Raw genomic sequence first — 27,712 nt, 5'->3', positions numbered from 1 at the left:
CCCATCCTTAGTCAACATTCTACCATAGTCATAAATTCATCTACTTGCTCTAGTTTTTTTGACATTTATGTATAACTTCCAATCACTATTTTTCCCCCCCTGTAGAACACAATTACCATATTTTTCGGACTATAAGACGCACCTAGGTTTAGAGGAGGAAAACAAGAAAAAAAAAGCACGCCTCTTCTCGGTGCGCTGCGGGAGAATAAATTTTTTGCCTCTGCGGGTCCCGTTTTTGCTCTCCCTGGCCTGTTTTTGGCCTGCAGAGTGCTTCTGGATGCCGGGGAGGGCAAAAACAGGATGCACTGAGGGTTCAGGAGACCAAAACCAGGCCCATATTTGCTCTGTAAGATACACAGACATTTCCACCCACTTTTTTGGGGGGAAAGTGCATTTTATAATCCGAAAAATACGGCACTTTGGTTTTTGATATGTTAATGTGCAGGTTTATACACCTTGCATTGTATAATCTATCAAGCATTCCTTGCAAATCGTTCACTTTTTCACCCAACAATACATCATCTGCATTCAAAAGCACACATATAATGATAGTCTTCAATCAACACACCTCTAGTATCTCCATAAGCATTCCTTATATATGGATCCTTAAGCACATTAAATCACCAAGGACATCACACATCCTCCTCTTACTCTGCCCAATGCTGAAACTCTTGCTAAATGCTCCATTTATTCTCACACGTTTATCTTACCTTATTGCATTCAGCAACTAACCTTCAACTCCATAATCATGCAAAACAGTCCATAATTCAAGCCTCTTCACTTTAATATATGCTTTTTGTGACTCAACCTACATACAAAAAAACTCTCTTCCCGACACATATTTCTTAATGAGCTATTGCAGTGGTTCTCAACCTGTGGTCTGCAGACCTCTCCCCTGGGGAGGGACAATGTTGTCATAGGGAGTCTGCAAAGGTTTGAAGAAATGTTATGATTTAAATTTTGAGCTACGTCTTGGGGGTCCGTGACCAAAAAAGATATTTAAAGGAGGTCCATGGTGAAGAAAATGTTGAGAATCACTGAGTTACTGAAAAGTGAAAATCTGGTGTGCAATGTTATAATGTGCTTTATGTATTTTGTTCATTGTCACCAGTTCTGTTGTTTCTGTCAGAATTCTGCCAAACACCTTTCAGGTGTACTTAACAAATTAAAACCCATAGTTTGGTACTTTTGCCATCTTTCCTCTTTAGGTAGGGAAATAATAATGGCAGTCTTCCAATCTTCAGGCACATACATAGTCTTCAAAGACAAGTTTGACAAATTATAAGACCAGTGCTTAAGCAAAATATATCCATTATCTTATGATGAGCCATGGTGACGCAGTGGTTAGAGTGCAGTACTACAGGCTACTTCTGCTGCCTGCCGGCTGCCTGCAATTTGGCAGTTCAAATCTCAGGAGGCTCAAGGTTGACTCAGCCTTCCATCCTTCCAAGGTGGGTAAAATGAGGACCCAGATTGTTGGGGGTAATATACTGACTTTGTAAACCGCTAAGAGACGGCTGTAAATCACTGTAAAGCAGTATATAAGTCTAAGTGCTATTGCTATTTCTCCAGCTACGCTGCCTACACCTGCAACCTTACCATTTTCTCACAGCATCATGACATTATTTTTTATTTTTTTCTTGCACACTAACCTTTATAACATTTTTTTTCAATCTTCAACATGTCACAATGTTCCCGTACAAATGTCTAAAATATTCCTTCCAGCAGACCCTCAATTCATTTTCATCTCAAATAATTTCATCCCATTTATTTTAATTCCTTTCATCTGCTGGAGGCTCCTTAAAGAATTCTCGGAAAAAATATCATTAAATCAGCAATTCTGAAAACTGCATGAAACTACTTTATACTTTTCTCTTGGGCACAGGCTCCCATCCTCCTTCTGAAGAAGAGGGAAGAGGAATGGATAAAATGCTAATCTTATAAACCAAATACCGGGAAGTAGGATCCACTTATCTTAATGAGACTACCTCTGAGTATATAGACATAGATGTGATGTAAACCATTTTAATCAATGCACTAAATTAATATGGGCACTTCTCTGTATAGTGAAGAAGTTATTTATGAAATAAACTTCTGACAAGGATTGCAGCAAAGTGCAATTCAATTAAACAAACAAACACTACTTTATTTATAGGAGAGTTACAATGATATTCGGCCCAGCGGTCTCAACACTCACCCAAAGAAGAGATCAATATTTATCGCATCATAAAAAAGTACATCACTGAACCAACATCTTCCAAGACATAGCAATTATCAGTCTGATCACTTCAGAATCCGCTTGAGCCATTGGGAGGGGGGGATAAAACTTTTAAAAATAATGATTTTTAAATAAGTATCTGTAATAATGGGGGGACTAGGAACAGAAGCAGTTACTATAATTTTTCAATTTGGCCCAAAGAGCTATTGGTGATTGAAAACATGACCTTCTATGTATCCTAGAATTGCCCATCCAGGAATGCAATATCCCAATGGAGCCCACATACGTACAATCTATTGTATTAGTCGCACTGTATAGCTACTTAGCAAATTTTTAGCATAAAATAGGGCAAGGAGACTGTATTTTAACAGTATACTACGTTCAGTGTTTTAGCAGGTAATAGCATCTGGACAATCTTTCTCAGCTAGGAAGCTAAACAGTTTGAGCCTGCTTAGTATATGGATAGGAGACCACCATGAAATCCCAGGTTTGTAGGCTAGCCGGGGAATCCAGAAAAAATATCTTGGAAGATATCAATGGGAAATTACTTCTCTGTTATTGACGACAAAAAACCCCTGCATAGATGTGTTTGAAGTCAACCGACAATCACACCTGGGCCTGGCTCAGAGACTTTACCATGGTATATTAAGTTTATTATTTCTTTCCCTGCAGAACCTATTCAGGTTGTCTATCCCCAGCCTATCCAGAGGTGGACAGATTTGGCCGCATAGTCTTCACTATATAGGAGCAAAGATGGAAGCACCAGGAAACGCGGCAGAGCAAGCTCGTGCGTGCGCTAGAAAGAGCTGCCAGCCAGCAGTCTAGCGTAAGGAATAGCGGCCGAAAGTTGTGGGGATTAAACAAAAGATGAGTCCAGTCCGTTCCGATTTCAAAAGGCCAAGTTAAGCGATGTTGAGAGAGAGCACTCTATAGACACGACCGTCCTGGCAGACCAAGTCAAAAAACTGGAGCCAAGCAGGAAGGGGCGGAGCTTAGACTCGGTCCTATTGGACAACAGCCGATGTCTCACCCACTCCTGACTGCCGTGACAGCCAATAGGAGAATAAAGTGGCACAACTTTAAATACATTTTAAAGAGTAATAAATAATGATACATAATATTGTTTGACATTATTTCTGATAACTTCACTGCATCAGGAGAAGTGAGGCAGATAGTTATAAGCCTTCCAGTTGAAAGGCCTTGCTTTTGAGATGGGAAACCATTCCAGTTTATAACTGTTTCTTGCTAAGCCATTTTTTCCCCCAGAAGTCTCTACAATTTTATTTTTAGCTTGATTGTAAAAGCTTGATATACATTGAAATAGGGAATTCATATATAGGTGATCCTTGATTTACAACAGTTGGGACTGGAATTTTAGTCATAAGTCATTGCGGTAGTAAGTTGAGGTACTCACATGACCGGGCCTAAGTTCTGACCATTTTTACAATGATTATTAAGTAAAATCACATGGTTGTAAAACCCATTCTGCTAAATGAATGTTCTTTGCTGGAAACTGCAAAAAAAAATCCCATCAGAAATTGTGGTCATGTGATGGTGGGACACTACAACTAGTCATAAATATTAGTTATCAAGTGCCAGAAATGTAGTCATTTGATTAGGGAAGGATGTTGGTGTGACATTTTACGATGGCCGAAGTGCTTTACTGAGGCCAAAGTAACTTCAAACAGTCCTTAAAGGACCAGATGTAAGTCGAGAAATACTTGTTTTCCATTTTCCAGTCCTGGTTATTTTATTTTATTTTGTTCTTCTTCAAAATGTTTCTAGAAAGTTCTACTGCTTTAATTAAGTAACCTGAAGAACATTGTGCCTATTAATAAATAATTTAAACTGAAAGTAAGTAAAGGTAAAAATAAAACAATGAAATTAACAATAACAACAACAAAATCCTAGCTCTTAGTAATAATTCAGAAACAGAAAAAATCAAATAACCTATCTCAAAAATGAAAAATCAATTGACTGATTTTCAACAATGAATAACTGAATAAGTGTAACCTGTTAAGATTTGAATTATTATTTTTTTCAATGAAAAGGCAAGGAAGGTTATCTGGTTAATATTCTTGGAGTTGTTTTATTCATAAAATAAATGTCCAGATTTTCTTTCACTCCAATTAAACCCCCAGAACTCTGTCCTTACGGAAAAGTCCTTGAAAACTATCTACCAGAGTGCTTGCAAGGATGAGCCACTATCTCTACATTTGGTCATCCGGCATGTTCCTTGAATTCCTAGAAAGCAAAGTTTTCTCTGGTAAGATATCAGATGATAAAGAGGTAAACCATGAGAAAGACTTGAAAACCTGCAAGCTGATCTAGGCAGCTGCATTCCCTACATGTCTTCTTTCTTTTCAAAGGATCATTTCCATTGCACATAAATGAGAGTGACTGTGTCTAAAATTACTACTAATTTGTTGGTTTGGATATTACACGGGGAGGGGGTGGGAGTGGAAATTTAAAAAGATAATTTGATCATAGCATCTATCTGATTCAACTTGGATGACTTGGGCACAACCTTACTTCAGGATAAGCCTTTGCATTCATTAACGGGGTCCTACAGGACTTTAGTCCTTGGGACAAAATCTCTGAATTCAAAACGATATAAAGCTAGGCAAAACCCCTGAAGATCAGGCTATATACAGCTGTGGATTTAATTTATCCCAATACTGAAAACAGTGGTAAGGAAATGCAAATGTATTCTACTGTAATCTTTTGTCATACAAATTTAAAGCATTTGCGGTTGGCAGTGCCTGAAAAATCCTCCAAACTTGCAAGAATACAGATGGGCTTGGGACAAAAGGCATGGAGACACATCTCACTGAAAACACTGCCTTTACAGAATTTGAACATGTTCAGTCACCATTTAATCCGTCCCGTCCTCTAGCCGAGAGTTGTTTCAGAACAGAAGTCCTTGAAGAAACACATAATGTGACATGTTTTATGATTTGCTTTTTTCCACTTCCAGGAACAGTCTCTTGTCTAGTTGCAGTTTAACAAAGGAATGGATTCGTTGTTCTCGTAACTTGCAACTACGGCCTCACCACAAGCAGAAAGGAACACAGCAGTTGCTGAACGCTATCAAATTAGACACAAAGCCAAAGACTTTCCCTACGGATTAGTTCTAAATTTTCTGTATGGAAACAGCATCTACCATTTGAACTGTTATTATGCAAGAGCTCTCAAGTAACAGCAGTTGGGGAAAGGCGGCATTATCTCCACAGACAGAATCACCAATTAAATGAAAACTTCTATTTGCAGTAGCTATGAATCTCTTCTTGTTAACCATCTCGCACAGTTGGAAGCTTTTCTTGTAAGAGCCACGACTGAATCTGTCAATAATGACAGCCGCAACACCTCCGATCTGAGGCAAATTTCTCCTGTATAAAGATTTTTCTAATGTGAAGATACAGGTTTATAACTTTTAGATCTGGTGGAGGAAATGGGGATGAAAAGGAGAGGTGTATATTTTAATTTAAATGCACAGATAAAAATGTTTCTCATCTCCCTCAGAAACAAAAATGGCGAATCCTTTTGCCTTCTCCTGCACAGCATGAAATGACGTCTCTGCGGTTGCCACCAAAGTGATCATCAGCCTCCAATATCTTCTATTATTACTGCTGCTCGATATAGATGCCTGCTTGCTTTAGCTAGGCAATTGGGATGGCCTTTACCTCAGGTGACCCAGCTGGGAATATGTAGTGTTGGGTATACACTCCCATTATTCTTTGCTCATCCATCCCAGGAACACCCCCACACACCACAATGAGGCAATGTAACAAGATTTGAGAGGGCACAGGGGCTTAGGGCATGGAAATTTACCATATGCACAATCCTCTTAATTCAAGATGTTTTGCACATCCCTACTTATCCTTGTAAAGCTAAGCAAAAGTCTAGCATTACATGCTAACACAACTCAACACAACCGTATGTCAGTGATGACTAACCTTTTTGTCATTGTGTGCCGATAACGCACGTGCGTGCTGGCACCCATAATGCAATGCATGCGTGACACACACCCCTGCTCCTGTGCGCATGCGCACACAACCCCACACTCCCCCGTGCATGACCCCTGCGCTCACGTGCCCAAGAGAGCGGCATGTACCACCTGTGGCACATGTGCCATAGGTTCACTATTACGGCTCTATGTCATAGATCAGTGATGTTTCTACTAACTAGACTAACATTACCAAAACTCTTTTCCTATAAAATATATTACTTTATACACCAACTGACTACAGCCACAGTGGCACAGGGGTTAGAATGCAGTATTGCAGGATACTTCTGCTGACTGCCAGCTGCCTGCAATTTGGTAGTTCAAATCTCACCAGGCTCAAGGTTGACTCAGCCTTCCAATCCTTCCGAGGTCAGTAAAATGAGGACTCAGATTGTTGGGGGCAATATGCTGATTCTGTAAACCGCTTAGAGAGGGTTGTAAAACACTGTGAAGCAGTATATAAGTCTAAGGGCTATTGCTATTGCTATTTAGCTGGAACAAAGACATAAATTAAGTCCTGAATTCCCCCTTTCCGCAGAAGCACATTTGATCCAGAGAAGGCTTCCATCTTGGAAATGTATATTCTTGATTTCCCCTCCTAGTCACAGACCCCTGTATCACCTTTTATGTTGTTCTAGAGATTCTCCAACTCTTAGAAAAAGATCTGAGAAAGGGGACAATAATAACTGCATCAGGAACATTGACCTTCTACCAAAGGAAGATTCTCCATGAAATTAGTGTTCTACTTAAATGTTAGAATCCAAGGTGTATTAAACAGATTCTGGGTTTATCGTTGGTTACAAAGCTTAAAATTATAGGTTGATGATCACTCTCTGATCTAATACTGACCAATAATCTGACCTATCTATCATGCTTGCTCCCCACCCGCAAGTAAATGTGACTCACCAGAATGATGTACCATTTAAATTAGTATATTTAACTTATTACAAACACTGGCTAAACAAGAATTCACACAGTTGATTTTGTGATCTTTAGATTGCCTGTCATATAATCCACTTGTCCATTTTTGGCAAATAAACAAGGAAACTTAGCTACCAGTACTTTACTATTAAGGTAAATTTGGTGCTTAATTTGCCCAGCATCACAAAATGTATATAAGGGAATTTTAAAAGCAGAATGTATATAAACTGTTACAATTCCATTCAAAAATGTTTAATTTGGGGTCCTGTTTTAACTGGTGGAAGATGAATAAATTATTAAACCAAAATACTTTTAATTTTAACTGGATAATAAATATTACCTATATTGCCCTACTAAGGTTGTTTCTGCCTTTAAAACACTTCATACAAGGATTGTTAACTCTACATTGTTAACGCCCTTGTTTGGAAATTGTAGTACAAAGCAAAGCCCCGAAAATAAAAATGATCGTCCATCCATGTTTCTTCTAATAGAATAATATCAAAATTACTTCAATACTTGTCAGATGTAAATGCCTTATTCTCTAATGTGTAAATAATGTATATATGGAACATCAGGGGTTAACTTATTACTTGAGCTTTAATGTATTCATAATTTACCACTCCCATTCCTGGCTCCGCCCCTTGTATATAAAAGGAGCCATCCTCCCCATTTTCCTTGCTTCTATCTTGAATATTCAGCGAATATAGAATGCCTATTATGATTAAAGAGAATTATATTTAAACCTATAACTTCTATTATCTTTATTGAGTCTGATCCTGAAAATATTGCAACAAGCTGGTAGCAGAGGATGGTTAATTGACTCAATAAGTAATTAAAAATGTCCAAGAAAGATAGGCCCAACACCAGGGCCTACAGCAAAGAAATAGAAACTGATCAAGAGATGATCAACGAATCCACTAATGCGATTTCGAGAGAATCCGAAGAATACACCACTGAAGAAGAAGAACTGATGAGTGAAAATAACGACCAGGAAGAAATCGAGATAGAAAATAACGAACTCAGGTCAGAAATATTAAAAATACTAAAAAGCCAAAAGAATGATGAAAGCCTCATCGCGGACCTCCAGGAGATGCTGAGGAACAGCGGAGCAGCGAGAGAGAAAAACATCATTAAAGAAAAACCCAAAGATCAAAAAACTGTGAGTGAAATGACTACTGAGAAAATAGTTGTAAAAAAGAAAAAATGTGACCCCGCGCGAAATTTTGAACGGCAGCCATCTTGGTTTCAACGAACTTCAAAAGAGAGTGAAGCAGAGCCAATCAAAACGCTCAGTTCAAAATTTCTGGCGCGAAAAACGCTATCAGACGAAGAAAGTGAAAAAGAAGTCTCAAACTCTTCAGATGAACCAAAATCAGAAAGTGAAGACGATTTAACAAAGTCTCAAGTAGAGTCAGCAATGAAAACACTTTTTGCTGCTTTTGGGCCAAGATTGAAAATTTCTAAGACATCAACAAAGAAGCAAGAAATCAAACCGACAACTCAAGACCTGCACGCTCCCATCATGACTTCGAAAACGACGACACCCGAGCCCAGAGAGCCATGCCGATTCCGTCCTACACCGCAGACAGAATCGAGTGCCAGCACACACAAGAGAAAGAGAAGAACCGCCGCCATCACCAAAGCCCCAAAAACCGAGCCAGAGACCGACTCATCTGAAGAGGAGCGGATCGAGAGAGCTGAAATGGAGAGAACCTTCCACAACGGCGCCAAAGAAGAAATGAGCAACGCGCATGTGCAAAACTACGTAGACGGCCCCGAAAGACTTGAACTGGCCAGAGAACCGCGCAGACTCGTTACAAGCATCCCAATGCCGTTCTGTAATTTCCTGCACTTGAGAGACCACGGACTGCCTCAGGTTGTAAGTAATGGACAAAATAATGTGGGGAACTTACCCAGTGACTTCCCAAAACTTAGAGTTGATGGCATTAATTTACAAGAGTGGTACCAACAGCTTCAGGTTATTTTTATGAAAGAAAATTTACTATTCTTTATAACTAGTCCTCCAAGAAGACCTTGGACTTTAAAAATAGACTGTTTACATCATAGAGCATTTTTCATAATAATTTCTAGCGTGTCTCCTGCAATGTATCATAGCATCAAACCAAACCTAACTGTATCAGAAATAATTCAATGCATGTTTAATCTATTTCACAGCGATAGCGTAGCCACAACCACAAGAATGTCTAAGGATTTCTTTTCTTCTAGAGTGAAACCAGGGGTTTCTATAAGTGAACATTTGATAAATCTAAACAAAATAAGAGCTGAGCTGCAATTGAGGGGGGAAGTGATTTCAGATCAAACTATGAAAAGTGTTATTATCAATTCACTTGATCCATCATGGGATAGCTTTATGTCACACTTAGATACCATTAATTTGGGATATTTATCAATAGAAAGTCTATCTAACAAATTGATAGCAGAAGACAATTCAAGAAAAAATCGTTCCAGTAACCAAACAGAACACAAATCTTTTAGGAAAGTAGTCTTTCAAGATAAATATAATGAGGCCTTTAGATGCCACAATTGTGGATCCAGGGAACACAGTAGAAGAGACTGTCCCAAAGTCCCAAGGGAGAGACATAGGCCAGAATATAGGAGCAAATACAATCACAGACAATCTTCCACAGATAGACACAAATATAGAAGTCCACCAAACTACAGAGAAAGTAGAGGGGGTAGAGAAAATTCAAAAGAGAGAAAATCTGGGTCACTAAATGGGCTAAATAAACAAGAAAGCACCAAAACACAACAAGATGAGAACAATAATTGGCTTATTGATTCTGGTGCAACAAATCACACCACTAATAACAAAAGTATATTATCTTCATTTACAGAAGATAAGTTTGTGATAAAGGTAGCTAATCAAGAAAAGGTTCAAGTATTAGGCAGAGGAAATGTGACCTTGCCTGGTTTAGGAAAAATAGAGGGGGTATTATTAATCCCAGAAATACCTCACAACATACTAAGTGCTATAAAACTAAGCAGAGAATCTGAAATCAATATAGTTTTCTCAAAGGGGAAAGCAACTATAGAAAAGAACAAAACAAATGTAGGCACTGTGATGATAAAAGGGGGTCTACCCTATCTGATAACCAAAGAAAGATGGTTACATAACATTGATTCAAATATGGAAGATAGTATTGAAGCAGATGATGAAAATGTCAGTAACAGTGACAATGATGAATGTAAAATAACTCATGATAACAAAAATACACACAATGAGAAGTGACCAAAAATAGGTAAACCAATTCATGATGAGTGTGCTCATATCTTACATAGGAAGTTAGGACATGCAAGCTTTCCTGTAGTACAAAAAATGACTGAACACGCAGAAGGTGTAAAAATAAAAAATTGTGAAAATTATTTAGAATGCTCAGTATGTAAATCCACCAAACTAAAAACCAGTCCCAGACCAAAAAAATCTAACAGATCAACTAACAATATTTTTGATTTGGTACATATGGACTTAGTTGGTCCATTAACTCCATCAATTACCTATAGAAAACGTTACTTCCTAACAATAGTGGATGATTACAGTCGCTATGGTTTTGTTTACACATTAAAGCACAAGGATGAAACCTTTCAGAAATTTAAGGAATTCTACAAACGCATAGAAACACAACATAATATCAGAATAAAACAAATTATGACAGATAGGGGATGTGAATTCATGTCTAAAGAATTCTCCCAATGGTTAAAGGATAGAGGGATGCTACATTTCACGTCCAATCCATTTTCTGCCTTTCAAAATGGGATTGCAGAGAGAAAGAACTCCACACTACAAACCATGATTAGATGCACATTAGAGGATGCTGGTTTAGGCAAACAATTTTGGTCAGAAGCCTTACATTATTCAAATTACACTCAAAATAGAACATGGTCCAGTATTGTGAATAAGACACCATATGAGGTGATGTACAATAGAAAACCTAAATTAGCACACATGCACATATTTGGAGTTACTGCAGACGTGCACATACCCAAACAATTGAGGAGAAAGGGAGAAAACGTATCCAGGAGATTAAGATTCATGGGATACGAAACTGGAACCAAAGGGTACAGATTCATCGATAATAATAACAAATTTATAGTATCCAGAACAGCTGTGTTTCATGAGCAGGCCAATTGGTCTAAGTTGCACCTTAATGAAATTTTTCCTAATAAAAGCAAAGATAATATATCTTGCGAGGAAGGAACAACAGAAAATCAAAATATTAACAAAAGTAAGAACAAAACCAAAACTTGGACAAATAGTCAGCACAAAATAAAGACAGACACATTAACAAAAAAGGAAGCCAGATATTTGCATGACAACCATAGCAAACCTGAAAGAAATATTAGAAATAATAGAAACCAAATACCAAATAAATACAAAGATTATATTATGCATATGGATGGAGAACAAATAACACCTAATACATATGAGGAAGTACTGAAACTTCCCCGTGAAGAAAGAGAAAAATGGGAACTAGCTATGGAAAAAGAAATGAAAAGTTTACAAGGATTAAACGTATTCACACCTGCGATCGCACCTAAGGATAAAACAATTATAGGTACCAGGTGGATTTATAAAATTAAGAATTTAGAAGGAGGTAATACCTTATACAAGGCCAGACTAGTTGCACAAGGTTATGCACAAAAATATCCAGAAGACTATACTGACACATATTCACCCACAGTGAGAACAGAGAGTGTCAAAACAGCTCTTGTAGTAGCATCTGCACTCAATCTAGACGTGTTTCAATATGACATACAGACTGCATACTTACATGCAAAATTAGATAAGGAAATATATGTAAGAGCACCACACAGTCAATACACTAATAAGAACGAAATTTGGTTACTAAATAAGAGTCTGTACGGATTGAAGCAATCTGGCAAAAGATGGTACGATTGTTTGGTAAAAGTACTAAAGACCATGGATTTCAACGCCACCACTGCTGATAACTGTTTCTTTGTAAAAAAGAGTAATGATCATATTGAATTTGTATTAATTTATGTGGATGATATTTTATATATTGGAAAGCATAAAGAGAGCAGGGAAATCTTTGTAAATAAGTTAAACGAACACTTCTCATTGAAATCACTAGGTAGAGTGAATAAATACCTTGGTGTACAAATTAACAAAACAAAAAGGGGATTCAAACTTACTCAGAAAGATAAAATCATTGAACTCCTAAACAAATGTAACTTAAATAATGCCAAAACATGTGACACACCTATGCAAACTGATTTTCTTAGAAACAATGATGAATCTTCCCCTGAGTTTAAAGACAACACATTTTACAGATCAGTTATAGGTTCACTCCTTTATATATCTAATTGGACTAGGCCAGATATTGCATTACCTCTTAATTTATTGTCAAGATATGTTAGCAAACCAACCTTGTATCATTGGGAAGCTGTCAAAAGAATTTTAAGATATCTGAAAAGTACATTAGATTTTTGTTTAATATTGGAACCCAATAATGACAAAGAACCAAAAATTACTTGTTATGCTGATGCAGATTGGGCTGGTGATACATCATGCAGAAAGAGTACCTCTGGTTATGTTTTTCTATTGAACGATTGTCCAGTTTACTGGTATACTGGTAAACAAGAACTGGTAGCCACCTCTACCACAGAAGCAGAATATGTTTGCTTGTCTAAAGCTGCAAATAACCTTGTATGGTTCAATGATTTGATCACAGATGTTTGGAAGAAACCTACTTTACCATTTATTATGCATGAAGATAATAAAGCGGCCATTGAAATTTCTAGATCCGATGCAATTGGACAAAGGTCCAGGCATATTGATATAAAATTTAAGCACGTGAGACAACTATCTCAAGACGGATTCATCAAAGCAATACATTGTGATACTTCTGAACAATTAGCTGACATATTAACAAAACCCTTACCTTCTAAACAACACAAATATTTAACTTCTAAATTATATGTATTATATTGTCCTGAATCTGAATGTAACTGGTGTTGTATAACGAACCGGCATTTAGAGGGGGATTTGTCAGATGTAAATGCCTTATTCTCTAATGTGTAAATAATGTATATATGGAACATCAGGGGTTAACTTATTACTTGAGCTTTAATGTATTCATAATTTACCACTCCCATTCCTGGCTCCGCCCCTTGTATATAAAAGGAGCCATCCTCCCCATTTTCCTTGCTTCTATCTTGAATATTCAGCGAATATAGAATGCCTATTATGATTAAAGAGAATTATATTTAAACCTATAACTTCTATTATCTTTATTGAGTCTGATCCTGAAAATATTGCAACAATACTGATTCAATAAAACATCATACTTATTAAATCAACCAGCTATATTCCAGGAAATTATTTTCAGAACTGAATGCTTAGGACTATATTCTGAAAATAGTCAATCTTCAATGTCAATGTGATCTAATGCTTCCATGACTTGATGAGTTTTGAGTGGTCTTGGGGATCTTTGTAAAGACCAGTGGATTGTCTGAGTTACTACCTAGTTCACTGCTATCCAGGTATCTCATTTGTTGCCAATTTGAAATAGATTCAATATTAGCTTTACTCTGAAATCTTTTTGCTTCTTTTCTTGTGCCATTTGCTTACATGCTTGAATTGCTTGGTTGATTATTTTCCTTGATGGTTTGACTAGCTAGTTTTCATGTTTGTAGGGCTGATGTACAATTGGCTAAATTTTGTAAAAATGAAATGCTATGAGGGATTTTTTTATAAATAGAATCCTTGAGACTGACTATATTATCTGCTGTTTCTGCAGTTTTGAATGTAACAATTGCTCTTGCTTTAAAACAGTTAAAAATAAGTAGTCAACCCTACTAATCAAATTTATAGCGATGGATGGAATTAAACATTGGATCAATAGAACAAAATGCATTTTCTGTTCCAACTGAGGAAACATCCTTTAGGTTTTGGATAGCCTTGGTGGCGCAGCGGACTAAAGTGCTATTAAGTAGCACTTAGCTGCCAGCTGCCTGCAATTACTGCAAGTTCAAATCTCACCAGGCTCAAGGTTGACTCAGCCTTCCATCCTTCCAAGGTAGGTAAAATGAGGACCCGGATTGTGGGGGCAATAAGATGACTTTGTATAAAAAAGAACACCACTTAGGGGTGGCCAAAAGCCCTACTAAGCAGGTATATACAAAAGTATGAAGGCTATTGCTTAATGCATTGTAAAACCGCCCTGAGTCTCCAGAGAAGGGCAGCATATAAATCAAACCAATAAATAAATAAATAAATTTATGAAGGCCAATTTATTAAGCTGAGGTTTAGGATTCCCTGGGTATATTAAACAACTTAGTAATGATGTTCTTATGTTTACGGCAGTTTGAAAAACCTCTCTAAGAAAACTGCAGAGTTAATCATATCTTCTGGTGCTGAAGGGTATAAAGACTGTTTTGCATTCATAGTTATTAGAGTTTAACAAGTAGCAAAGTCCACATTCTGGATAGAGGGGACTAGTTTGAAAGAGAGGTCAAAGAAACCATCTAGATCAGGGGTGTCCAACTTGCATCATCACGGTGATGTAACGTTGCTTTTTCCCCCTTCGCTAAACTGGGCGTGGGCGTGGCTAGCGCGTGACACATCCAGCCCACGAGCCGCGAATTTGACAGCCCTGATCTACATTAACTGAACAGCCCTCCTCTCTCAACAGAGTGGGAGGGATATAACAATCACTATCTCCTGTTTCCAACACGGTCCTTTCAGCAGTTCCAAAAAGATTCCACACCCATCTGCACTATTCAGGTGACCCTGAGGGCACAGATAAACCTCCAAGTGGCCTCAATGACTCTCATAAAGAGTGCTAATGACCAGATGACTGCAAGGAATATAAATCCTTCTATTCCCCACCATTGTCAGACTGAAGAAGCGTCTTGAATGAGAAGCGAAACACCTTCAAGGAAAAACAAAGAAAGTCCAGTTGCCACTTGAAAAAAAAACACCTTTGGGGCCTCGGTTGTGAGTTCTTTAGTCCAGCTTCGTATGTTAAAGATTGCAAACCGAGTTATATAGTGAGAACTGTTATATATAGAAATTTGTAACTCTATCTCTTAATTTAAATTAGCATATACTGCAAAGCAACTGTTAATAATTCTCAAAATCTTTATAGACTTTAATCAATACTTCCTGCTGGTATCTTAATATTTGTTGTAGTAAAGATGTTATCTTCTAAGGTCAGGAATTGACTGCCTTTGCTTTTTTCTAACTAAAATAGTCTTTAATCACTTTGTTTGATGTAAAATTGGCCAGAAGTATTAAAAAAAAAAGTATTTTCCAGCTGGGCTGTCGGGAGGTTCAGCTTGTTTACATCCTAATGAGAAAGATTACAGTGGCAACAGCCAGAATTTAAACTATGACTATAAAAGCAAGGCTCTTTAATAACAAATCAATGAGTTAGGGTATTAGGTTTATTATCTAATATTTATTAAATATTTTACTAATTAAACTGTTTTATCTAATGCCAAGTCTAGATTATATTTGCATCTTGCTATTGGGCCCTTTGGACATGAATAAAAAATTGACCAATTTTGATTCTGGGGTGGGAATGAGACTTGCATGTTACTTTTTAAAACCAATGAGAACAAAAAGGGACCCCTTATGAGGGCCCTAGAGAGCCTGCTTGTGGTGGTGCTTAAAATACAGGCTACAAATTAGGTGACAATGAATTCTACTCCCATCTTAGACATCAAGCCAACTGGGTGTCTTTGGGCCAGTCTGTCTTTCTCAGTCCTAGAATGAGAACAATGGCAAACCACTTCTGAAAATAGCTATCCTCCATGACTGATAATAGTGAATTGCTTGTAGAAATTACAATGCCTTACTCAATTGTGCTAAGATTCCATAATGCTGGTTTGGACATCAAGTTCTACTAGTTTTAGAAATGTTGAAGTGTCATTTTTATCAGGTCACCCCAATTTGCTATAATGAGAAACATCAGAGTATACTACTTCCTTAAGTGATTCCCAGATTTGTTATCAACCTGTAACATCTATTAAGATGATGATGGTTACTCAATACAGAACTCCTTGACTAGTCTGATACAATTATATTAAAGTTTTAGATGCTCAGAAAAGTTTTTCTTTTCTGTAGAATGGAAGAAAAGGAAATAAAAAATTAAGTCTTTTACCATTCTTTCAAAATTTATTTCAAGGCCACTATCATGAGTTCACTGTTTCAGTGGACAGTGATTTGCTGATAAGAGCATCACAAAAGTCTTTATTTCTTTTTAACCTAACATTATTTTGTTCTGATTTAGGCTCTATTGTGTTCAGGAAACCTTGATAAAAATGAAGCACTTTACCTGAGAAAAAAAGAGGGGGAATCTTTGTGGAGAATGCCCTGAAAATAACTCCTTAGATATTTGTTTTGCAATTTAATGAAATCCGAAAGAAGCAGAATAGATACATGAAATACATTTCTAACATAAGAATGATTACTTATCACTCTAAAAAAATTTTTGTTTTGTTTCTATGACAGAGAAGTACAATGTATATTATTGCAAGGCTAGGCTGCTGTCAAAAATTGGATTCCAGGATTTGAATTTGAATAATAATGTCTTGGCTTAATAAATGTTAGGATTAAGATTCTTTGAAAGTAAGAGCAAATCTGGGAAACTGTAATTATTATCAATGGGTAAAATTAGAAGAGAGGGAGAATATTTTTTCTCTATCCATAGATAAATTTCCATAATTTTATATACCTCTATCATGCTTCTCCTCATTTTATGGTTGCCGAAAGCTGATAGCAACGTGATAGCACTTAATCATTCATGTTCTCCACCATCACCTCCATAAACATTATCCTGCTGGATCCTGTGCTAAATAGTCCCATTATCCTGGATCACACTGGACAGATTCAAGAAGTTCACAAGCAGGACTTACAGTGGACAACTTTCTTATTCTTTGCTCCTCAGTAACTAACATTTCAGACACATTGACTCTGGGAATTGATACAGGTAAACCACAGGTAAAATTAAGACACAATGCCAGGACACGTATAAAATAGTAGCACTTTTCTCAGGGCAGAAGGGATGATAGAAGTAAAGGCAATACTGAAATTATTACTGTTATTTCCCACTGTTCTTAGACTCCACTTGTGTTTGTGGCAAGTATATTTTATTACTAAGACTTTAACAAGAATCACTGAAACCAAATGCCCGATTCTTTGGCCAGCAAGACAGACTATGCAATTTCAACACTGACTAGAATTATTTCTTGTTAACATACAGGAAACTAGCACAAATAAAAGCCTTTTCTTTGAGCTCTGGATATAAATTTCACTGGAGAAGAATTATTACTCATATTTGCCTCTAGAAGAAGAATACACACAAGCCCACAATAGCAGCGAACAGAATTCTATAGTAAAACTAAGTCAGTTTCCAGCACTGCTTAGAATTTTACTATAGAGCCGTGATGGCGACCCTATGGCACGCGTGCCACAGGTGGCACACGGAGCCATATCTGTGGGCACGCAAGCTCCAGTGCGCTGATTTTCATGAAATCAGAGCTCCTGGCCAGCTGATTTTTAGGCCTTCTGGGCACACCGGAAGTCAGGAAATGGGCCGTTTCTGGCCTCTGAAGGGCCTCCAGGAGGGGGTGGGCAAGGCCGTTTTCACCCTCCGCAGGCTCCTAGAAAGCCTCTGGAGCCTGGGGACGGCAAAAACCGGGCCTACCGGGCCATCACGTGCCAAAAGCGGGGGGAGTGTAGGGAGATCACGCGTGCATGCCTGGGGGGCGGCATGCGGGGCGAAGTGCATTGAATTATGGTTGTGGGCGTGCACGCACCCCCCCCGCACTCCCCCTGCTTTTGGCACGCCACGGCAAAAAGGTTAGCCATCACTGCTATAGAGGAAGATTCTCTCAGTAATCCTAATGCATAAATTTTTCGGCTATTCTTAAAATACAAAGTTTGTGTTATTTATACTTTCCTTTTTTGAATCTCACTTTTCTAAACGTATTCAATACAACCTTGGTATTTGACTACCTAAATTAAAGTGCTTCAACCATAACCACATACCAATTTATGTACTCATTTTTATTTAAAATTTTCATCTTTCTTTTTTTTAGGAACTCATCCACTTCATCCAGCCATGACTCTTCTCTTCCCTTTTCTTCTTATGTTTGTTATGAGATTTGATCCCTATTAGTTCTTTCTCTGTGTCCAAACCAATCAACATATTCTTTTTTTTACTAATTACTGATGTTTTACATTCGTCCACGCTCATTTAGTACCTATTTATTATCTGTTTTCTTCTTCTTTTACCACAAAGACACATACTTCTTACGCATTCCATTTAACTTACATTTCTCCTGATACACCCAACATCCCCTTTCCTATAACCAAAGGGACAGAAGCGTACTCTTATCAAAACCAATGTTGCAGGCCTTAAGCTGGAAGGGGCTTTTTTTGCCTTCTAGTCTTCTAACTTAGAGTAGATGCCTGACAAAAAGGAAGAGTAAAACAAAAACAAAAAATTCAATCCATTTTATCTTTTCGTACGTGCATATTTTTCTCTCATGATTATCAAATGAAAAAGTTCCAAGTGTATTTTGTGGTGAAACACACAGACCTTTGGCTGTTACAAGAGGCATAACCCATTCTTCCTTTCACCAACTACATAAGGAATGCAAAATAAAACCTACATAAAAGAAAAGCCTTCGTCTTAGCATTTTCTGATAGGTTTGACCCATAGACCTTATACAGGACTACACTGCAAACGAACAATGGAGAAATATGTAAATATTTCTTTAAAATGAGAGGCAATGGCCAGTTCTTCCCTCAAAAAAAAAATATTTGCAGATCCCTCGCATCCTGGACATAAACTGTTTCAACTCCTACCCTCAAAACGACGCTATAGAGCACTGCACACCAGAACAACTAGACACAAGAACAGTTTTTTCCCAAACACCATCACTCTGCTAAACAAATAATTCCCTCAACGCTGTCAAACTATTTACTAAGTCTGCATTACTATTAATCTTCTAATTGTTCCCATCACCCATCTCCTCCCACTTATGACTGTATGACTGTAACTTTGTTGCTTGTATCTTTACAATTTATATTGATATCGTTTCCTGATTGCTTATTTGTACCCTATGACTATCATTAAGTGTTGTACCTTATGATTCTTGATGAATGTATCTTTTCTTTTATGTATACTGAGAGCATATGCACCACGACAAATTCCTTGTGTGTCCAATTACACTTGGCCATTAATTCAATTCAATTCAATTCAATTCAATTCAATTCAATTCTATTCTATTCTATTCTATTCTATTCTATTCTATTCTATTCTCTTGTATTCTATTTTGCCAATACTACTACATAGGTCCAACCACACATCACTTCCCAGGCAACCAGGAGGGGCATAGAACTAATAATGGCATAGAACAGATGGTTAGGTTATCATTCCTCAGAGAAACTGGGAGAAATACCACTTCTTTACAATAATAAAGATACAAATCAGCTTTGAAGAGGTTTTAATTTTCCAGTTACTTTAGGTAGATTAGAAGAAAAGAGAAACTAAACTAGGAATATACAAAAAATATTCTAAACCTAAGAAAATTAATTAGCTGTCCATAAAACCTGGTTAGGAATCACTCATTTTCTTAAAATGGAAATCAACCTCAGTCTCCTTCCAAACAACTATGACAGCCGTATTTGCATCGTTTTAAAAATGGTAATGTGCTTGAAAAATATATCAGTTATTTTTCTCATAACCTCTTCTCACTGTTGACCAAACCTGCCCAATAAAAATGTTTTCAACAAGCAATTTGTAATGTAACAATGATTATTTCTGTTACTGGCTGACTGCTATAGAGTAAAAGAAGCTCCTTAAAATCTCTATGATCCTGAAATGGAAGGAAAGAAGAAGGAAAAAAAACTCCAAAATATTTAATGAAGAATGCTTTTAGTCTAAAGATCTTTCCGTTGTCTGTATTTTGTTCTTCCATTTTTAATTTTTTAAAGCAATTAAAGGAGAGCAATTAGTTGTGAGAACACCATTCATGCTGGTTATACTGGGAGGCTGACCATCCATGTTAACATTTCTCTTGTTAATATTACGAGAATTTAATGAATAGAATCATGCATGAACAGATTTGACTAGGCCAAAAAAAAGGAAATGAAGATAAAGAGAGCTTATTCCTCTTACCTTAGTCGTAAAACAAGATTCACAGCACATGGAACAGAGCTATATTCATTTGTAATAGCGGAACGTGCCTTAATGAAAAAGGAGGAGGGAATACATCTTTTTAAATTGCCATATTAAAAACTGGGATGGGTTCAATTCTTTAAGGTAATAATTATCCAGTTTAACTTAGAGGTCATCACTAATCTGAAATTGCAAGTCAGATATTAAAACTGGCACAGATTACAGTAAGGTGGCAAAGGGAAAAACTAATATAAGTCTATTCCCCTGATTAATCTGATAAATGTATGGTATTAAAAACAAAAGCCCTTAGAATTTTAAACACTTTCCCAACTTAATACGTTGGGGTACTACTAACAAATTTCTTGTTTATTTAACAGAGCAGTACATTTTATGAGAATCCCAGCAGTGATTATTGTTTGCAACTTTATTGCATAAAATAAAAGATTAAATAGCTGGAAAGTAGCCATAGCCTTTAGTGACAATTAAAACATTCACATTTGATATAAACAGAATTTAGTGACGCTGTTCACACATGACTTTCAGCAATAATGTGTTTACACTACATCTTCCCTTCAAATCATCATGAGAACAGTCAACTTTGCTTGACTACTAAGTAAACAGCTTCCTCAACCAGTAGCCATTATCAATGCTATTCCAAAGGTGCTTTTTCAACAGGCAACTGGACTTTGTTTTCCCTTGAAGATGTTTCACTTCTCATCCAAGAAGCTTCTTCAGTTCTGTCAGAATTGTCAGAACCGAAGTAGCTTTTAGGATGAAAAGCGAAATGTCCTCATGGGAAAACAAAGTCCAGTTGCCTTTTGAAAAAGCACCTTTGGGATAACCATGACTAGGATGACTGAGAATCTCCATAGACATTATCAATGTTGGTTTTATACATCACACTAAATCATCAAGTCTGGCACTTCTCTGGACTGAGCTGGTGTGCAATTTGGGGATCCCTCCTGGATTCACAGCTCCTGCTGAAGGAGCAAATCGCAGCCATAGCTAAGGAGGCCTTTACACAGATTCATCTAACAAGCCAACTGCACCTTTCCTGGACCAGGAAACCTTGCTCACAGTCACTCGTGCTGTCACCTACGAATCAGAGGTGCAAGGCCTCCACATGGGGCTACCCTTGAAGACCATCTGGAAGCTTCCACTGTTCTAGAATGTGCCATTGCACACCGTGATGGGTGTTCTTAGGTTTACCCATATAAACCTAAGAACACCCTTTTTAGGTTTACCTCTATTGTGGAAACTGCCCTGGCTTCCAGTTTTCTTCCAGTGCAATTTAAGATGCTGGTTATCACCTTTAAAGCCTTATATGAGACAGGACCAGGTTATCTATGGGACTGCCTTTCCTTCCTGCCTACCTGTCCTACCAGAATAGGTAGGGTGGGCATGCTTCCAGTCCCTTCACTTAAAACATTGCCACCTTACGGGAGCTAGGAAATGTGCTTCTTCTGTGGCAGCCACAGCCCTATGGAAGATTCTGACCCATGAAGCTTGGCAGGCCTCTACCTTCCTAGATTTTCAAAAAGCACTGAAGACTCGGCGCTTCCTCCAAGCTCTGGGAAAGGATGAGGTCAAAAGGCATGGTGGAAGTGTGAATTGGCCTTTTTTTTTTTTAATGTTTATAGATTAAATACTTTGTTATGTTGTTTTAATTCTTGATTGGGAGCTGCCCAGAGTTTGGTATAAGATGGGCAGCTAGATAAATGTTTAATGCAATACAATGCAAAATACAAATATGCAATGCATATATGTATTTTTAGCTTAGCCTATGGCGTGGATTTAACCATTACGACTGGTTAATGGTCAATGATTCATGGCTGAGCATTGTATAAACCAGAACACTGTGGCTTGTTGAACTAGCCATAAGGAAAGAAATACATAATTTGAGAACCCAGTCAATCTTTAAATCAGTTTGTGGCCTAGTGAATCTGTAATTAATGAGAAACTGGGATTGCAAGGAAGCTATTACAAGGCTACTTCAGTCAAAGTCTGTATCTACTAGATCAGAGGTGGGCAACTATGGCCTTTTTATGACTTGTGGACTTCAATTCCCATAATTCCTGAGCTAACATGGTTGGCTCAGGAATTCTGGGAGTTGAAATCCACAAGTCATAAAAGGGCCATAGCTGCCCACCCCTGTACTAGATGACACAATTTGAGTGCAAAGGAACTCAGGGGTTCCCACTAGTGGACCGTGAGGCGTTTGCAACAGGGTTGCAGAAACGGCCAACGAGCGCACACACACACATGCTCACTTACATGAGCAGCAGGCGAGCGTGCACGCATGTGCTCCATTTTAGTGAGCGGCAGGTGTGTGTGCACACCGCTCGCACAAATGGAGCTGCGCACACGTGCACAGGCTTACCAGCCACTTGTGCAGAACCAACCGTTCTCTCTCTCCCGCTGGTCCGCAAAACCGGAAATGTTGGGGAACTTTGAATTAACCAACAAATCTATGCATAATATCTAATGTTAATAGTAACAATACCTGAGAACCTTTTATAGACAGGTTCTGTATTTGGTCAGGGATATTGCTGGAATACACGGATATCTGTTAAGAAGAGTTTAAATCTTTAGAAGATGGCACAAAACAGGTTACTTAATACATCCACAATGCAAAGTAGTAAAAACCAGGAATAAAAAAAAATAGCAAGCAGGATTTCAAACAAGATTTGATGCTGTATTTCCATTAAATAAAGCCTGTTAATCCTGCATAATAAATTTGTGAGAACAGAAGTCTTATGTGTCACCGAAATTCTGTCTGCCCTCAAACCCTCCTCTGCAGATTAAGCTAGCACAGAAAGAACAAAAGGGGAAGGAAACATTAAATCTTTATTCATTTATCATTATACTTCAAATTGACTCAAGAGCACAAATTCTCTGGACAAAGTACTAAATTACAAAGAACATTAATAAATTCTGAATAGCTAAAAAACCAACTGCTAAATATTAGCTTTATAATTCAAGTTTAACAACAGACTATAGACTTACACATATGGAGTTATTTAAAAGTGGCATACAAAAACTAATGCATGCAATCTTATTAAAAACTAATACTGTCACATTATGCATCAATGAATTGTGCCTCAGATTCTAGTTATTAGGGAAAAGCAGTATGCGTTTTTAAAAACTGAAATCTACATTTCGTTGAAAATATTAAAAAGACACTGAACTTCAAATGGTAAAATATTACTGAAAATTACCATTCATTTTCATGTAAATACAGAGAAAAATTCAATACAACACACACTCCTACACACAAAGGGAAAGAAATTAACTATTTACCTCTGCATCTTCTTCTTTTACTCTTCGTGACTGCAAGGCAAGCATCATAATTAATTAGTTACCAGCGGAGTATCAAAATAATGAATGTTTACTTCATTATCACTGCAATGTGGTTTCCCACATTACCTTCTCTTGGGAAAAAGCGGCCTTGCCTTCTTCACTCTTCTCATCCATTTCATCGTCACTCCATTCCCAGTCTCCATCCTCTGTCTTATGGAGATGGCCACTAGAACCCGGTACTCTCCTAACCTAACAAAAGGACAAAGACAACATTGAAAAGAGGCATGAAAGTGTGATGATTAAGTCACATGCCTAGAATTAGAAAGGCTAGTTTCAAAATCTCACTTAACTATGGAGCTCACTGGATGACCTGTGGCCATCCAAGCAATCCTTGTAGGGACATTGTGACAATGGACTAAGGATTTCTTTCTTCATCTGAGCTGTCTTTGTTGTTGCTTTGATAACCCCATGAAGAGTCAGCTACTTATGTTTATGTTTTAATATTTACAATATATTGGATTGCTCTTATCCCCAAAGATCTAAGAGACTTAGATAATTATTTAAGTCAGAATAAAGACTACTGTATTTTTCAGAGTATAAGACGCACCTTTTTCCCCCATAAAAGAGGGTGAAAATCTGGGTGTGAATTATATTCCGAATGTAGCCCCACCCAGCTTCTCAAACGAAGGTTTCAGAGGCTGAAAAAAGCATCAGAAACGAAGCGTCAGAAAAAAAGCCCCCAAACAGAGCTTCAGAGGCTTTTTTTCTGAAGCTCTGTTTCGGAGGCTTTCAGAGACAGGAAAAAAAGTTTTTTCTGAAATGGAGTTTCAGAAGTTTTAGAGGCAGAAAAAAAAGGGGAAAAAAAAAAAAAGCAAGGCACAGAGCTCACAACCAAGGAACCTGTTGCTAAAAGTCACCTCTGGGAATAGCTGATTGGGGATATTCCGGGAGGCCGATCCACCTGCCAATCAGCTTTTTTCTTATTTTCCTCCCCAAAAACTAAGGTGCATCTTACACTCCAATGCATCTTATACTCCGAAAAATACGGTATGTGCTGAAGTGTAATTTCACTCCATTTTCTCCATCCGATGCCTTAATTTTAAAAGTAAGCTACACAAAATGATCAGACTTTACTTATCAGCAATTCAAAGGAAACCTACTTATTAAACTGATTACAAGAGTAGCAAATGCCAAAGTGAAAATAACTGATTACCTGGACGTGGGAGAGGAGGCTCCCACCACACAGTATTAGTTTGTCTTTTATATTATCTACCATATTTTTCGGACTATAAGACACACAAAGATTTCAAAGAGGAAAACAAGAAAAAAAAATAGTTTTTGGCCTCTGCACATTCTGTTTTTGCCTTACCTGGCCCCCAGGAGCACACTGCAGGCCTCCCAAACCCTCTGTGTCCCATTTTTGCGAAAAACAGAATGTGCAGAGGGTTTGGGAGGCCTGCAGCGTGCTCCTGGGGGCTGGGGAGGGCAAAAATGTGACACGTGGGGGGGGTGGTGGCCCACTTTTGGCCTCCCAAATCCCCGTGTCGCATTTTTGCCCTCCCCAGTCCCCAGGAGCACGCTGCAGGCCTCCCAAACCCTCTGTACATCCTCTTTTGAGAAAAACAGGCCCATTTTCATGAAAAATGGAGCGGTTTTTGGCCTCCCAAACCTCTTGCACGTTTTTGCCCTCCCCAGCCCCCAGGAGCACTCTGCAGACCTCCCAAACCCTCTGCGCATCCCATTTTTGCAACTAAAATGGGCTTGCTTTTGGCAAAAACGGGACGCACAGGACGAGGTTTCGGGAGGCCAAAAATTGCTGTATTCGGTATATAAGACGCACCAACATTTCCACCTTCTTTTAAGGGGGGAAAAAGTGTGTCTTATACTCTGAAAAGTACGGTAATGAGGATTTTGCCTACAAATGAGGATCACCAATGGCCACAATTTTCAAAGTATTCTCTTATTCAATTTACTTTCATTAAGCTACAACACCGAAAGATGAGAAAGAAAGAGGAGTGCCAAGGAATATTTTCTCTGCCTTTGAAGGAAGGGCCTTACTAAGACGAAACCTTCAATACTTGTTTTTCTAACACAGGCTAATGGTGTTAAGATTACAGAGTTGTTAGGAACCAGGCTAATGCGGCTTTTTAATGACACCACTTTGGTGGCTTTTTACTCACCATTGAGTAAGGTGGCTCAATGTTTTCAATTGTCAAACTGCTGGATATCACAGAAGAACTAGCGGCGGCCAGTAACACAACCCAAGTCTCTAAATCAGTGACTAATGTTGATGGGTCTACAGTCACAAAAATAGGGAAGATGCATTTTCTGAAATGACACCTTTACCCCAACTACTTTTTCCTACTTAGACTGAAGTACACACTTACAAACTCTGATTTTGTCTCTGCTGTCTTTCACAGCCAGCAGAAGCAAGCGAGGGCTAAATATGTACTTATAAGAACAGAAAACAGTTCACTGCCAGTGAAAGAATAATGGCCATTGTGGAAAAAGAGAAGAAAACTACCACACAACTCTATAATGCTACTGGGTCTCAGCCTCTGTCTTGAGGGGAAAATTCTGGAGAAAAAAAAATAATGTAAGAAAATAAAGAGCGTTTTAAAGCCTTCTAGTCTTAAGTTCCATTCTATCTCTCAGAAAAGGTGGGAATGGGGTCTTGTGTGAATTCAAATTATCTCGGAAACCAGGCTTCCCCCGGTTCCAGACAGGCCCTTCCTCTGCAGGCAGGCAGGTATCAAGTTTAATCTATGAGGCATTTTCCACAACTCAAAGGGTGCCTGCTGGTTCCAGGTATTCAAAACAAAAACGGAAACCAAAAGGTTGCAAGCTATTCAGTTAGCGGGAGAGATGGCAGTGAAGCTAATTTGCACCCTTGTTTGCACCCTGACTATATTGTTCCTTTAGACACTCTTACCCACAGAGGAAATCTTTCTCTAAGATTTAAATGTTTCAGTCTACTCAAGTTGTTAAAATTCATCCTCAGCAGATTTATACTATGGGAAAATTCATCAGGAAAACAACATACTGTTAAGACTGTGTCCTGCGCCTGACTGCCTCACTCGTATTTTTTAGATTCCTCCCCTCCCTGTCCCCTTTGCAGAATTTCCGAAGGCATAAATTGCTTGGACAAGCTATCTCTTCTTAAATTAATATTTGCTTTGCTGCACAGATTGCACTTCCTTGAAAGGTGCTAACCACAAGTTAACTCAGCTCTGCAACCTTGATTAGTTAATTAACGCCCAGGACCAGTTTGTGCTATCGGGAATTGGCAAAATCCTAATTAGTCCCACACTAAAAGCTTCCTATTGTATCCTAAGTGGGGAGCAGGTTACGCTTGCTGAGAACAAGATGTTCTTTTTAAGGTACAGGTAGTCCTCGACTTATGACCACAACTGAACCCAAAATTTCTGTTGCTAAGTGAGACATTTGTTAAGTGAATTTTGTCCCATTTTTACGAACCCTTGCTACAGTTGTGAAGTGAATCTGGCTTCCCCATTGACTTTGCAGGTCAGAAGGTAGCAAAAGGTGATCACATGACCCCGGGACACTGTGACTGCCATAAATATGAGTCAGTTGCCAGCATCTGAATTTTGATCACGTGACCACGGGGATGCTGTAATGATTCTAAGTGTGAAAAATGGTTATAAGTCACTTTTTTAGTGCCGTTGTAAGTTCGAATGGTCATCAAATGAACTGCTGTAAATCAAGGACTACTGTATATTTTCCATTGTGTACTTACCGTATTTTTTGGACTATAAGATGCACTTTTTTGTCTCCCAAAAGGGGGCAAAAATGTCTGTACAAGACCGAATATTGCCGAAGCCCTGCCCACCCATTGGCCTTTTTTTTTTTTTTGCCTCCACACACCCTGTTTTCAGGCTTTTTTCGGCCCATTTTCAGGCCTTTTTTTTTTTTTGGCCCATTTTCAGGCCTTTTTTTTTGGGCCCTTTTTTGAAGCTTTTTGGGGCAGTTTTGAGGCTTTTTTCAGCCCGTTTTTTTAAGGAAAAGACTGGCCAAAAAAGCCTCAAAAACAGGCTGGAAAAAGCTCCCAAAATGGGCTGCAAAAAGCCTCGAAAA

General features: G+C 38.1%; 1 protein-coding gene across 1 annotated transcript in view; it reads right to left on the bottom strand.

Moving 5' to 3' along the window:
• STK39 (serine/threonine kinase 39) overlaps nt 1-27,712 on the bottom strand; it is an 87,348-nt gene that overhangs the window by 24,880 nt on the left and 34,756 nt on the right. The window contains exons 7-10 of the mRNA XM_070956925.1: nt 23,744-23,866; nt 23,618-23,647; nt 22,821-22,883; nt 20,318-20,385 (exon numbers count right to left, since the gene is read on the bottom strand). Of these exons, the coding sequence (XP_070813026.1) occupies nt 20,318-20,385; nt 22,821-22,883; nt 23,618-23,647; nt 23,744-23,866 (284 nt within the window). The remainder of the gene's footprint in view (nt 1-20,317; nt 20,386-22,820; nt 22,884-23,617; nt 23,648-23,743; nt 23,867-27,712) is intronic.

Source organism: Pituophis catenifer, unplaced genomic scaffold (assembly GCF_029215685.1).
Source record: "Pituophis catenifer annectens isolate HBS135680 unplaced genomic scaffold, rPitCat1.0.hap2 SCAF_1, whole genome shotgun sequence".
Lineage (NCBI taxonomy): Eukaryota > Metazoa > Chordata > Lepidosauria > Squamata > Colubridae > Pituophis > Pituophis catenifer.
The sequence above is the reverse complement of the archived record's forward strand: the minus strand, read 5'-3'. Positions and strand labels throughout refer to the sequence as shown.